This window comes from Apaloderma vittatum, unplaced genomic scaffold, assembly GCF_000703405.1.
Source record: "Apaloderma vittatum isolate BGI_N311 unplaced genomic scaffold, ASM70340v1 scaffold24287, whole genome shotgun sequence".
NCBI classification, from domain to species: domain Eukaryota; kingdom Metazoa; phylum Chordata; class Aves; order Trogoniformes; family Trogonidae; genus Apaloderma; species Apaloderma vittatum.
The window spans coordinates 6,032-19,420 of record NW_009725981.1 but is presented as its reverse complement, the minus strand read 5'-3'; the positions used below and the strand labels follow the sequence as shown (position 1 = coordinate 19,420).

Sequence of the window (13,389 nt, the reverse complement as noted above, 5' to 3'; positions counted from 1 at the left end):
TTTTTTTGTGTAGGATGACCACCTCCGTGGATGTCCTGGTCTCCATCTGTGTGATCTTTGCCATGTCCTTTGTTCCTGCCAGCTTTGTGATATTCCTTATTCAGGAACGTGTCAGCAAGGCTAAACACTTGCAGTTCATCAGTGGTGTGAAGCCTGTGATCTACTGGCTGGCCAACTTTGTCTGGGATATGGTAGGAGCTTTGTGACTGCGTTAAACTTCCTCCATTCTGTGACTGCAAGGTGTTTGTTGCACTGAAGTGCAAAGTGTGATTTGGGCCAGTGGACACCACATGAATTTGGTGAATACCAACTGTGTCTGTGATCTCTGTGTTAACTCTTTTGGGGCAGTGGTTCACCTCAGTGGGGTGAGGAATAGTAAACAGATGATGGGAGGGCAACCATAAGCTCAATCATCAGCATTTATTATGTCATTTAAAAATACCTGTCCCAAAATGTTTGCTCTGTAGCCCCTTGTTCTAGTCTGTTCAAAGCAGGTTTTTTCAACTTGTGGTGTTCAGCACCTCGGAAAGTCTATTGGCTACTTCTAAAGGGACCAAAAAATGTAAATTCATTGTAGTTCTCATATGACAGTCATTAGAGTCTCCCATTGGAAACAGATTTGGGAACACTTAAGAATGTTGAAAATTATTGGTTCAGAGCAGAAAGACAACTTCCATTTTTTTGTCACGTGGAAACAAATCTAAAGCCGTGTTTTTCACCTTCCAGTGCAACTATATTGTTCCAGCCACACTAGTGATCATCATCTTCATCTGCTTCCAGCAGAAGTCGTATGTATCCTCTTCCAACTTGCCTGTGCTGGCTCTCCTTCTGTTTCTCTATGGGTAAGAGATTTTCTTATCAGAAGGATGACTGGAAAGGCTCTTAGACTTGGAACGTGCTTACTTGATGTTGCTGCCTTTCCTCTTTCTAGGTGGTCCATCACCCCTCTCATGTATCCAGCCTCCTTCGTGTTCAAAATCCCCAGCACAGCGTATGTTGTGCTGACCAGCATGAACCTCTTCATTGGCATTAATGGTAGTGTGGCCACCTTTGTCCTGGAGCTCTTCACCAACAACGTACGTTTACCCAGAAGCTCCTCACTGCCTTGTGCTGCTACAGTCTAGTTCTATGTTGGTGTCACATTGCCTTTAGCAGCCAGTTCTCCAAAAAGGCTAGCCCCTGGCCTGTAGTCATTAGGTACTGCAGCATTTTAAACACCAGTTCTGATGGAAAAGAGTTAAAGCCCACTTCAGCGATGTTCACAGAATAGTTAAAGTGGAAGAGAACTCCTGAGACTGTGTAGTCCAACCTCTGAGTATGGTCAGTTAGAGCAGATTGCTCAGGGCCGTCAGGTTTCCCGGGATGGACACTCCACAATCTCTCTGGGCAATCTCTTCTGCTTATTAATCCCCCTTAGGGCAGAAAAAATTATTTTCTTAGATTCAGCTGAAATTTCCTCTGTGTTCTCCATAAGGGGCAGCTTGTCTACTACTGCTATTTCAAGCACTCAAGCATTTAGTTGCCCTCAGTTTTGCCTCCTGTGGTAGATACCTCTCTAACTATATTGGGAGCTTACACACCTCACTTAATCAGTTTTTCCAAAGCCAGATGCCTGCTGAGGAAGGTGCAAGTTCATTGCGTGCTTGTAAGCAACAGAAGGTGTCTTAGTAGCCCCCATGTTCCTTGTGGAAGGAGGTTGAGGTGACCCTGTGGGAGTTATCCATTGATTGTACCACTACTTGTGGGCTTAAGGCAGCAGCCCTTGATGACAGAGCCTGTTTTAGCTCAGTAAAAACATGTATGTGCTTGAAGATAAGAGTGTGACAGAACAAGAACCTCTCCTTAGGCTGCTGTTAGTCTAAGCAGTGGCCTAAGCCAACTGGAAAACAACAAAGGAGAAAAGGATTAGAGTCTCTAATATGGGATAGGGAGGGTTATCCACAGCCACTGAGATAAACAGTCTGGGTAAGCATGACTTTCATGTCTCCCCAGCCTGTAGCATTTTTGCACATCATTGTTTGCAGATGCTGCCTTTTAGATTGTGAACATTTGAAGGACTCTCTTGTTTGGTGGAGTTTGCTTGTAATAATAGTATTTGGAGCAGTGCAACAACACTGACTGTCCAGAAGAGCCATGGCACTGATTCTTGGGAGAGCATTTCTAATCCTTGATTATTTTTTTTTTTTGTGCCGTTGCAATGTTGGAACAGGGAGGGGTCAATCACAATATGGGTCACACTTGGCTGGTAGTGGCTGCTTTCTGCTCAGGTGGCTCACTGGCACTTGATTTTTGTCTTAGCAGAAGCTGAACAATATCAATGACATCCTGAAGTCTGTCTTCCTTATCTTCCCCCACTTCTGCCTCGGGCGGGGACTTATTGACATGGTGAAAAACCAGGCCATGGCTGATGCTCTGGAGAGATTTGGTAAGTGAAATTGTACATCATGGGGACAGTGACCTGAACTGAACAGAATCACAGAATCACATAATGTTCGGGGTTGGAAGGGACCTCTGAAGATCATCTAGTCCAACCTTCATCCCAGCATACCTAACCACTACACCACAGCCTCAAGTGCTAGATCTACTTTTTTTTTAAACACCTCCAGGGTTGGTGACTCCACCACCTCCCTGGGCAGCCTATTCCAGTGCCTCACCACTCGTTCAGTAAAGAACTTCCTCCGAATATCCAATCTAAACTTACCCTGACACAACAGGGAAAGCACAAGTCCTCTCCAGATGAGCACCCTTTGTTCCTGTGAATTTTCAGGAACTGAATATGCCCCATTTGCAGCACAGATCTGATCAAAGCTGGTAAGTCTCCAGAGCTGTCCTCTTTAGGTTCATACAGGGACTGAAAAGGATCTTGCAGATAGATCCCCAGAGTTTTAAGTTATAAGAGGTATTAAACAAAAATTCGTAAACCCATCTGTATAGAGGGGATCATTAGACCAAGTGTAAGGAGTGGCTGAGATTCCAGAAAGCTGGATTTTTATTTTTTTTCCTGGGGTGCAGATGCTAGCTCTGAAGTCACAGTCTTTCTGTGGTTCACTAACCTTATGGGAAGGTGGGCCAGCTCTTCTTTGGCCCACCAAAGAATTCTCTGGGCCTGAGTCCCAGCTTTATTACAGTAAGAAATGCATGTGCAGCCATAACTGGCCTCTTGTGTGGTATATCCATTCCTTCCTCCCACTGTCTGCTCTCCAGTGCCCTGGTGCCCAACTTGATGAGCTCTACAGGAGAAATGCTAGCCCACTGCCATTGCTCTGGAAAAGGTGACTGTACTCTTCATCTCATTTTTGGCAGGAGAGAATCGTTTTGTGTCCCCTCTGTCCTGGGACCTGGTGGGAAGGAACCTCTTTGCAATGGCAGTAGAGGGCGTGGTCTTCTTCCTCATTACAGTGCTCATCCAGTACAGGTTCTTCATCAAACCCAGGTAGGTTGTCCGTTCCACTGCAGGCAGGTGAAGATTTCACTGGTGTCCCTCATGAAGGGGAAAGAATATTAACTGCGGAGGGCCTGCCATCATCCACTAAGGCTTTATCATGTTGCTTTCCCCAGGCCTGTTTATGCCAAGCTGCCTCCTGTGAATGATGAAGATGAGGATGTAACCAGAGAGAGACAGAGAATAATTAGTGGAGGAGGACAGAGTGACATCTTGGAAATAAAGGAGCTAACCAAGGTGACAGAGAAGTTCTGCATTCCTAAGCCTTGTTGGCACAAAACCATGCCGTTCACTAGAAGCCTCATTCAGAGGAATTTAGTGTGGTCAAAACTGGAGTGTGTTTGGAGTGTTGAATGTGTACGGTTCAAGTTACAGTTCTCTTTGATGTTGTCCTTCTCATTCTTTTTCTTCTGTTTTCAGATCTACAGAATGAAGCGAAAGCCAGCAGTTGATAGGATCTGTGTTGGAATCCCCCCTGGAGAGGTAAGCTTAGCTGTTAAACTCATTGCCTTGCTATTACTGCAGTATTTAAGAGCCACGGACAGCAAAGGGTAGGGTGAGATCAGAACCAGATGATGTTCAAGTTACATCAAAGGAAATTGCCTGGAAGTTGAAGCATTTTCTGATTCTGTGTCCCTCTGCCTTTGAAGAGGATATTGAACCCTCAGTGTCTGGAACCAGAGGCCAAACTCTGGTACCCTCCAAGGTTTGGCACAGATATGCTGTGGTGGTACTACATCAAGGTGACACCACAGTTTGTTCGTTTTGCCAGCCCAAAGATTTATGCTTAATCATAGAATCATAGAATGGCCTAGGCTGCAAGGGACCTTAAAGATCATTTTAATCCAACCTCCCTGTCATGGGCAGGGACGCCACCTCTCGACTAGACCAGGCAACACATGGGGACCGAGCGGGAATCGAACCCGCGACCTCGGTGTTGTCACCGTTGTCAGCACTGCTGCTCAAACCACTGAGCTAACCGGCCCCCTTAAAATGGAAGTCCAGAAGTCTTTCTTTGAAAATGCACTAAAGACTCCCTCCAGCTGTCCTGAGGGTCAAGTTTTCTCCTTCCCATATTGTCAGTGCTGAAAATGATGCAGCTGAATCCTGTTCCCAAACACATTGTGCTCATACGCTCTTTTGTATTCCCAGTGCTTTGGACTCCTGGGAGTAAATGGTGCTGGCAAGTCATCCACTTTTAAGATGCTGACTGGAGATACAGATGTGACAGGAGGAGAAGCTTTCCTGAAAGGAAACAGGTGAAAGCCCTTACATCTTTCCTCTGCTTGTATCAAAGCTGGTCCCTTGCTGCTTTCTCCTCCAGCATTGTTCCACCTCCAGCAAGTCTAAACTCTGCCCCACTTTTCCCTTTTTCAACTACTGTCATCTATTTCAGCCCTTTGCCAAGTCTGGTAAAGTACTTCAGTGGCTTAGGAAAATTGCTTATTCTGGTAGTCACTTCTGAATACCTGTCCCTTCATGTTTAAATGTCATGTTTAAAAAAAGGGAGAGGGTATGGAGAGAGAGAGAGAGAAAGAAGAATTTGGCCAAGGTGGACTTCTCAGATCCTGAATTTTTTTTAGTTTAGTAATTCCCAAACCACTGTTTCCCTCTTTTCCTTTTAACACCTAAAAATAGCAGCATGTGCTTGTGAAATCTTATCGAAGGGGTTGTTTGTTGCTTTTTTTTTTTTACAGTATTTTGTCCAACATCCAAGAAGTCCATCAGAATATGGGCTACTGCCCACAGTTTGATGCTGTTAATGAACTGCTGACAGGGCGAGAGCACTTGGAGTTCTTCGCCCTCCTGAGAGGTGTTCCAGAGAAAGAAGTCTGCAAGGTAAATGAAACTCTGTAGGACCCATCCCAGTGACCAACTTCTTGCTTGCATGCATCTTTCCTGTAACTCATGCAATGCCATGATATTAAGTTGCTGAAGATACAGGATGGTTAAATCTGCCCCCATTTCCTTCCAGGACAAAGCAAACTTGCTGTAGTTTTTCAGTGCTGCATAGAAAGGTGTACTAAACAGAAGAGCAGATACTTCGGGTTCACCATTCTCTTAGTGGATGAACTTCTCCAGTGAATGACTTATTTCCTTTAAGGGCTGTGGAGTTGCAGGTTGTGCAGAACATCACTTGCTGTCCAGAGTTAATTCTTTGAAGTCGCAGGGAGCAAGCACTCTACAGCTTAACAGAAGCCCGATGCGGGCTGTCACATCTTTCCAGTTGATTGTGCTGCATCGCTAAAGTGCTGATGCAGCACTAAAGCGTTGTTTCAGCATTCAGACATGGGGTTACACTAACAGCCTTTAGGCAATTAATGACAGCTGCCCATACCATACAGCACCCGTCTTAGCGCTCTTTCCTTGAGTTCACAGCAGTTTTTGCTATATGTGTCCTGGGTGCTGCAGAACAGGTAATGCTGTAGGTAGAAGATGACATCTGTGCTCAGTGCTTTGGATAGGGCCAGATTCTGTGCCCAGAGTGTATCCAGGTAGCTTCAATCCCTCTTTGAGAGTAGCAGTGATGGGTAGAAACTGCAAAGGTTGCTAGAAAGTTCCTCTGTGTGATGTACCCACCGGCCTTATGTTAAAAGGAACTCAGTTCTGGGTATCATCTGAGCAGTAGCTGAATCTCTTCGTCCTAACATGTTGTAGTCCCCAGGGCAACACTGCCTGCCTGTTGACACCATTAGTAATGCTCCTGAATAAGAAACCAGATCCTCCCTATTTGCCTGAAGGACTAAGATGCACCACAGTGGGATTTCCGTGTTTCAGTAGTTACTGTGCCCCTGCTGCAAGCCCACAACAACTGGAAAGCTCACTAAAGCTGGTGCTGCTAGGAGCACTGCGCTGGTGCTTAACACGGCTCAGTTGATGTTGAACTTGTGTTCACTGGCCAATAGCCTGCAGCCATTTGATTTTTTTTCTGGCCTCCCAGAGGCAGGATTGCATATATCCTGCATCTACAGGTGAACAGAGTGATTAAAATCCCGTATGTCCATGCCACATTAGATCCTCAGACGAGTGGTCTTTCTAGAAAATGTTTTTAATGCCAAAGCTCATGAGGAAAATCTTATTGCATAGATGTTACTGTGCTTACTTCAAAATGGTGTTGTGCTGTCTCTTGTAGGTTGGTGAGTGGGCAATTCGGAAGCTCGGCCTTGTGAAATATGGAGAAAAATATGCTGGAAATTACAGTGGAGGGAACAGGCGCAAGCTCTCCACAGCCATTGCCCTCATTGGAGGGCCACCTGTTGTGTTCTTGGTGAGTCTGCAGCCTTTGCTCATTAACATTTTCCTTGGAAAACAGATGAATTGAGTACAAATGAAGGCTAGTTATTTTCACTGTCAGCAAATGTTTAAATATATCATTGGTCACTTAAACATGGGCAAAGAGCACGTGGAAATAAAGACTCTGTATTTAAATGTAGGTGCAAGCTATAATGTGCCTCAAGGCTTCTGTTTCTGAATGATCACTGAGGAAGTGGGTGTCTCGAACATGATGCCAAAAATGCCAACTGTGTAGCATCTTCATTACCTTAACACTGCTGCAGGGATTTTTATACCTACCAAAACACAACAGCCTTCCTGCTGGACATTAGTGAAGCTTACTGTGCAGGAGAATCCATCCCGAGTTTTTAATAATTCAATGAAAATCAGAAATAAATATTTTTTGATTCTTTAGAATCAAGGACAAACTTTAAGGTTACTAAAGTTCATAGTGCAGGAGAAAATAGTTAACTGCCTCATTTAAACAAGGTAATTGACTTTAAGTTGTTTTAAAATTGGATATTTCAATGTTACGATAGCAGTACTTTGCAGTTCTGAAGAGGTTTGCCAATTCAAAATTTGGAGCATATATAATTTTCTCACTTTGGAAAATGAGACCAACTTGCTTTATTTTTTCAGTGTTTCCAGTATGCATAATCAGAATTGACAGGTCATTTCAGAGATGAGGTGTTTGTAGAATTTGACAGCATAACCTGTTCTTCATATGTGTTTTGCAGGATGAGCCAACAACAGGGATGGATCCAAAAGCACGCCGTTTCTTGTGGAACTGTGCTCTGAGTGTAATCAAGGAGGGGAGATCAGTAGTGCTCACATCCCACAGGCAAGTAGCAGCCCAGTTGTATCATACCCTGGCTTTTGCATGTACCAGGGCTGGATGCTAAACTCTGCTTGGCTGCTCGGCCATTCACCGCTGCTTGCAGTGCTAATGAATTTCCGTCTGCCTACAGCATGGAAGAATGTGAAGCGCTGTGCACTCGGATGGCGATAATGGTCAACGGACGGTTCAGGTGCCTGGGCAGTGTCCAGCATCTAAAGAACAGGTAGCTGTTTTCTTTTGACTTACGCTACAGAGTTGCCTACGGCTTTAGAAAGATACAGTCAGACTTAATTCCTCCTGCAGCATTCCCGTTGCTATTTCTGCTGTGGGAAATGCTGCTTGGTTTTTAAGCTGCACTTCTGTTTCAAAGACGTTTAACTCTCATGCTGGTCCTCTTGTTGCAGGTTTGGAGATGGTTACACCATAGTGGTGAGAATTGCAGGGGCTAACCCAGACCTGAAGCCTGTTGAGGAGTTCTTTGGGCATGCCTTCCCTGGAAGCGTCCTAAAGGAAAAGCATCGGAATATGCTGCAGTACCAGCTTCCCTCTTCACCATCCTCCCTGTCCAGAATATTCAGTATTCTCTCCCAAAACAAAAAGAGACTCCACATAGAAGACTACTCCGTTTCTCAGACCACGCTTGACCAAGTAAGTTTTTAGTAGCCTGTCTGCCAGAAGCTGCTTCATGCAGAGGTAGGAATAAATCCACCAGTTTGCTGGACCTGTCTTTTAAGGACATTTCAGCAAAGTTGTGTACTGAATCCCAGGACTAGTCCAGTCTATAAAATGCCCTGAATTAATGAAAATCCCAGGTGATGTGTGATGTCGTCTTTTTTCCTGTAGGTATTTGTAAATTTTGCTAAGGACCAAAGCGACGATGACCACACTAAGGACCTGTCATTGCACAAAAACCAGACTGTGGTAGACATTGCAATCCTTAATTCCTTCCTGCAAGATGAGAAGGTGAAAGAAAGTTGTGTGTGAGCCAATTTCAGCAAAGAAATTATGAGCAGAATGCAAACTTCCTTTTCCTGGGATAGGATACTCCCAAAGAAGAAGATAGAGGAAGAGAAACTGGACACTCTACTGATAACCATTCAATGCAATGCAATTCAATGCAATGAAAACAAAATTCCTTTACAGGGGCAGTGCCTCATGGAGTCGTCTTGTACTGTTCTCAAGTGAAAAACTTGAACTTAGCTCATTACAGTATAACTCTGAAGCTGTGGTAAAGCACCCACCAGATGCTGTGGGCTTTGAAATATACTGTATCTCGTCCTGTACAGTATAATTTTACTAGGGTTGCAAAAATAGCTCATTTGAGGAATCATGGCCAGTGGTTATTTATAGATATTTTAGACATGCATGTTTTAGTCTTTAAAACATTCATGTCAGGAGTTGGGAATTACCTGGTGCTACATCCATTGCTGGCAATGAATGCACCAAGACAGTCAGTGGCCAGAAAACTCACCACCACTGTTATAGCCGTAGACTCAGAAAACTTACCTGACCAGCTGCTGCTTCTAGACTGGTGTTAGGTCAGTTGGTGACAAGTCTGAGGCCACAAAGCAGTACTGTGCACATGGGATGGCAAGAAACAGGCCATATTATCCATATATCTTCATCATTAAGTGGTAACATGCAGAACTGTGAGCTCTGAAAATGCACAGGGTTGTCCCACCAGCATCACAACCAATAACCCACTCTGACTAGGCTTTTGTGTAGTTAAGTACTCTCCTGCTCCTTTGAGGTACTTGCAGCAGCTGCATGAACACCTAGTAAGAGGAGGTGGGTGAGAAGCAGACCTAGGGTTTGGACCACAGCGGCAAACTCAGTAGTTGTACAAGCTGCTAATGCCAAGAGCAAATTCTAGATCATGAGATGTCACTCTGATATGTACTATCTGCTCTTTAACCCCTGCTTTGCACCAGAAAGGTACCCATTGTCTGAAGTTATTGCTTAGCACAAGCATGTTGCCATCTCTGGCTTTGCCAGATCAAACTAGAAACAAGATGTAGATTTATTTTTTTTTAAACAGTATTATTTATGACTTTAAATAGGTAGGTAGCATAATTAGGGATTGAAAGTGCTTTGAGTTGATCTTTGTAGCCACAGTATTTCTTTACATTATGCCTGCAATGTTATGCTCTCATTCTCTCCATTCAGCGATAGCTACATTCATGATCTGACCAAGTTCCAGACTCTAGCAATGAGCTGCTATCTGCAATTACTGCAAGTTGTTAATGTAAAATTTTCTCATTTGGAAACTTGTATAACATTAGATTAATGTGTAAGTTTCTACTTCTGTTGTGCAGTGTAGTTTCAATCATTACGTGATCCCTAACTGGAGAATATGCCTTTTTTTATACATGTGACAAACTGTTTCAGTAAAAATCCCCTTTAGGAGCAAGATAGTTCAAAATAGTAATGCTACAGTTACATCAGCCAGTAATATTAAAAGTTTTACAAGCCAGAATAATGTTACAGGAGGTGTGATATATTAAGAACAAATTCTTGTTCACGTTGTACAACAGTCATGGGAGAGTATGCTTTCGTTAATACAGGCCCCTCTGTATTGCTTTTACATTCAGAAATAGGTTCAGTAATGTTGTTTGAACCCAAGTGCAGTGCCTGGGCTATTCCTTTATGTTATGCCTCCACCTTAAACGCCGACAGAGGTTCTGTGCTAGTTCTTGATGCTACTCGGCCATGAATCAACCATGCACCATTTTCTTCTGTGAATGCCTGTAGTAGCCCAAAAATCCAGGCTGGATGAGCCTGAAGGAGGTTGATTATGTATTTTTACGTCTACTTAGTAACACTGTCCACTTCAGCATTTTTAAAACACAAACAGTTAAATGTTTAGCATGAGTTCGCAGTCCCTGCTGTGTCCTGCCTTGAGATAAATTAAGAGCTTACTACATGCTCTGCTGAAGTGCCTTTTTCACACTTTTTAAAAAAAATCTGTATAATACATTGCTAAGGGGATTGAGAAAGGAGTGTAATGGGGATTGGTATACCTCACTTAAAACATGCTTTGCTATTACCTTTTTGGCATCATCACCCTATGGGGATGAGTTACAGGGTGATGAATACACCAGATGTCCAGGTGCAGAAAAATTTACTAAACAGCCAAGCTACAGCCGTGACTTCTCTAGAACAGGCTGTATGGTTATGGTATCACTTGGAACAAATAGCGTGTATACAGCCGTGACTTCTCTAGAACAGGCTGTAGGTAAGTTATGGTATCACTTGGAACAAACAGCGTGTATGGAAGGCTTACCACTGCTAAAAATCTATTTGCTATTACAAATCAGCATTAAGTCTCCGAAGTGAAGGGCTTGAGTTTTGCACTGCACTAAACTAGTGCTTGTAGAACTAAGAACAAGTTGTGGGAGGATTCAGTTATGGTCATGAAGGTTTGCTTTTTGTAACTGCTCATGTAAATGATAATTTTAACAGGAAACAACAGTTACACCATTAGCCTACCAAAAAGAGATTCTTGATTCCTATTGCCCTGTCATGCTCATATGGACTCTGTTATATCTGACAAAATATTACAATAAACATGGATATTAACCAAACTGTTTCACAGCTCTGAACTGTCTTTGTACTCAACAGACAGCATAATGCAGCTCTCACATGAAGATCTGTCATGGATTAAGTTCAGACAGCCACTGTTTTACTCTTAGAGGTGTGTTTTGGGGAAAAAAATCACTCTAGAGTCACATGGAGTATATGCGCCACTCTTGATAATGAAACTGCACTGAGGTGTTAACTTATTTTAAACATTATTACTATTGACCTGTTGCATCCCTCTTTGTAGTATATTTGTACTTCAGCAAGGATCTGTATTTTTTTCCCCATGGTTAAATCACCACTTTTCGCTTATCCTTCCCCAGTGAATTATAGTTGGTCCTTCATTCCAAGCACTTTATGCTATCTGTAATGGGATCTATTTTTGCACTGGAATATCTGTTAACTTTGCAAAAATCTAGAGAGATTTCACACCCGAAATTTCTAAGTTAAACTCTTAAATGGACATTTTCATTAAAAGCAAAAAAAAAAAAAAGTTATATTTGTATTTGCTAATAACTGTTACGTGAAGTATTAAAAGGCTCTCTAATTGCCTTGTATTACATAAAAAATAAAGCTGTTATGGCACCACTGGTCTTCAAAATGTCATTTTTGCCTGTGTTCTTTTGAGGAGTGCTGTTAGAATCTTGTTTTGTCTGGTTTTGTTTTGATGTGAATTGTGTGTAATGTAGTAGCAAGTTCCTGTATCTCTACAAATTAGCTTGGGGCCCATACTATTTTTCTGACAGGTGATGTGGATTAAGAGCTGAAAGGCAAGTGGTACTTTAACCTTCTAATGTTAGTAAATAAAAAGGTCTCCAGCAACACCTGAAAGAAGTGGTTGATGTAACTGTCAAATCCAGCTGCAGAGCGTAACTTGAGTATTTCCATTACAGAGACGAGTTGCAGCTATTGATATTTGTTTCTCCTCTTGGCTAGAAATATCCTATGCCTGTTTTCACTGGCAAAGCAAAATACTATGAGTAGAAAGACTGAAATCCTAAACTTGCCTAACCCTTAGCTAATAGCACAGGAGGATCACTCAAGCTAATATTAGGTTGATTTTGAATGGCAGTTTACAAATGAAAGCAGAATAATGGTCTGAGTGCTCAAAGGAAAACTGATGTTAAAATTTTGCCTACTACTGCCTGTATTCCCACTATTAACCAATGAAGTTCTGGAATACAACCAATTCTTCAAGTTACACTCATCAGGAAAATTAATCCTGAGATAAGAAGCCAATTAAAATTTCCTGGGTTTTCTGCTTTAATCTAGTGTCCAGCTGTTTCTTTGGTTCTTGCCAGAGAACAACAAACTTGGGAATAAAGCACACCTCCAACATCGTGAGTATTCTTTACTTCCAATGCTGGTGACAAGGAAAATAAGTTTACTTTTTATACTTTTTGGTATGCCTCTATTTTTTTTTTATTCCAGTAAACAAGAAAACAATTTTTGTTTTCATGTGGGGGAAAAAAAATCCCTATAAATTCCCTGCCACAGTTTTCAGCCCATGTTTTTCTTATTAAAGTCCTATGTGTTAAATGTCTTAAGGCAACATCCTGGATCAAGTTGGTAGTGATGGTTCATCAGGCATTTATAGCTTAAAAAGTGGATTTGTAAAATACAAGACAGTGAAACAGTAGTCTCTGAAGTAGCGTTTGTTCCACCCTGAGAATGCTGAAAATGGTTTGTTGGAGAGAGGAGACAGTCTCTTAACTACAGCAGTTGGTTCCCATCCACCCTCCTTGGACATACGCATAATTGCCTACAGCTGTTTTTTTAGTGCTTTCTGTGAGACCTTAATGCACTTCACAAGCCATAATCATTAGGTAGACTGCACAAAGATACTTCAGTGGAGAAGTGAAATCAATTGCTCTTTGCAGGTCAGTGATTAACCTGTGGAAAAGCCTCGCCAGTGCTGTGCCAGTAACTGACCTTCAAACTGCAGAAGAGGGTGCTCCATACGACGACGGTACACAATGACCTCTCAGGCCACGTGCCCTCTGTCCTGCTGCTATTCACTCTAGCTTCCTGGCCCTAAAGCAACTCTTAGCAAGACTGCTGTTGACCAAAATGCAAGACCTGCAAAATGTTGTACTTGGAGAATGGGGTTTATCATTTCAGAGTTTAGAAAAAGAGCTTTAGCTGTAAACACTAAAAATTCATGCTTTATACAAATTTATTTGGATTTTAGCAGTCTGGCAAAAAGTATTTCAAAGATGTAAGCATGTGTAGATCAGCTGAGTTTGACTACACCATT

At 42.5% G+C, this 13,389-nt stretch overlaps 1 protein-coding gene across 1 annotated transcript; it reads left to right on the top strand.

Moving 5' to 3' along the window:
* Positions 1–14: 14 nt before the first annotated feature.
* Positions 15–8,958, top strand: LOC104276706 (ATP-binding cassette sub-family A member 1-like). The gene is made up of 15 exons (XM_009873124.1): positions 15–191; positions 727–842; positions 932–1,076; positions 2,299–2,425; positions 3,304–3,433; positions 3,559–3,679; positions 3,863–3,925; positions 4,093–4,185; positions 4,595–4,701; positions 5,140–5,281; positions 6,576–6,710; positions 7,453–7,556; positions 7,684–7,776; positions 7,958–8,201; positions 8,397–8,958. The coding sequence occupies exons 1-15, from the start codon at positions 15–17 to the stop codon at positions 8,535–8,537; spliced, it is 1,938 nt and encodes a 645-aa protein (XP_009871426.1). The 3' UTR covers positions 8,538–8,958.
* Positions 8,959–13,389: the final 4,431 nt, after the last annotated feature.

Coding starts and splice junctions, on each gene's coding strand:
- LOC104276706 (XM_009873124.1), top strand. CDS start 15: ATGACCACCTCCGTGGATGTCCTGGTCTCCATCTGTGTGATCTTTGCC. Junction 2,426..3,303: donor TGATGCTCTGGAGAGATTTG/GTAAGTGAAATT, acceptor CATTTTTGGCAG/GAGAGAATCGTTTTGTGTCC. Junction 7,557..7,683: donor GTAGTGCTCACATCCCACAG/GCAAGTAGCAGC, acceptor GTCTGCCTACAG/CATGGAAGAATGTGAAGCGC.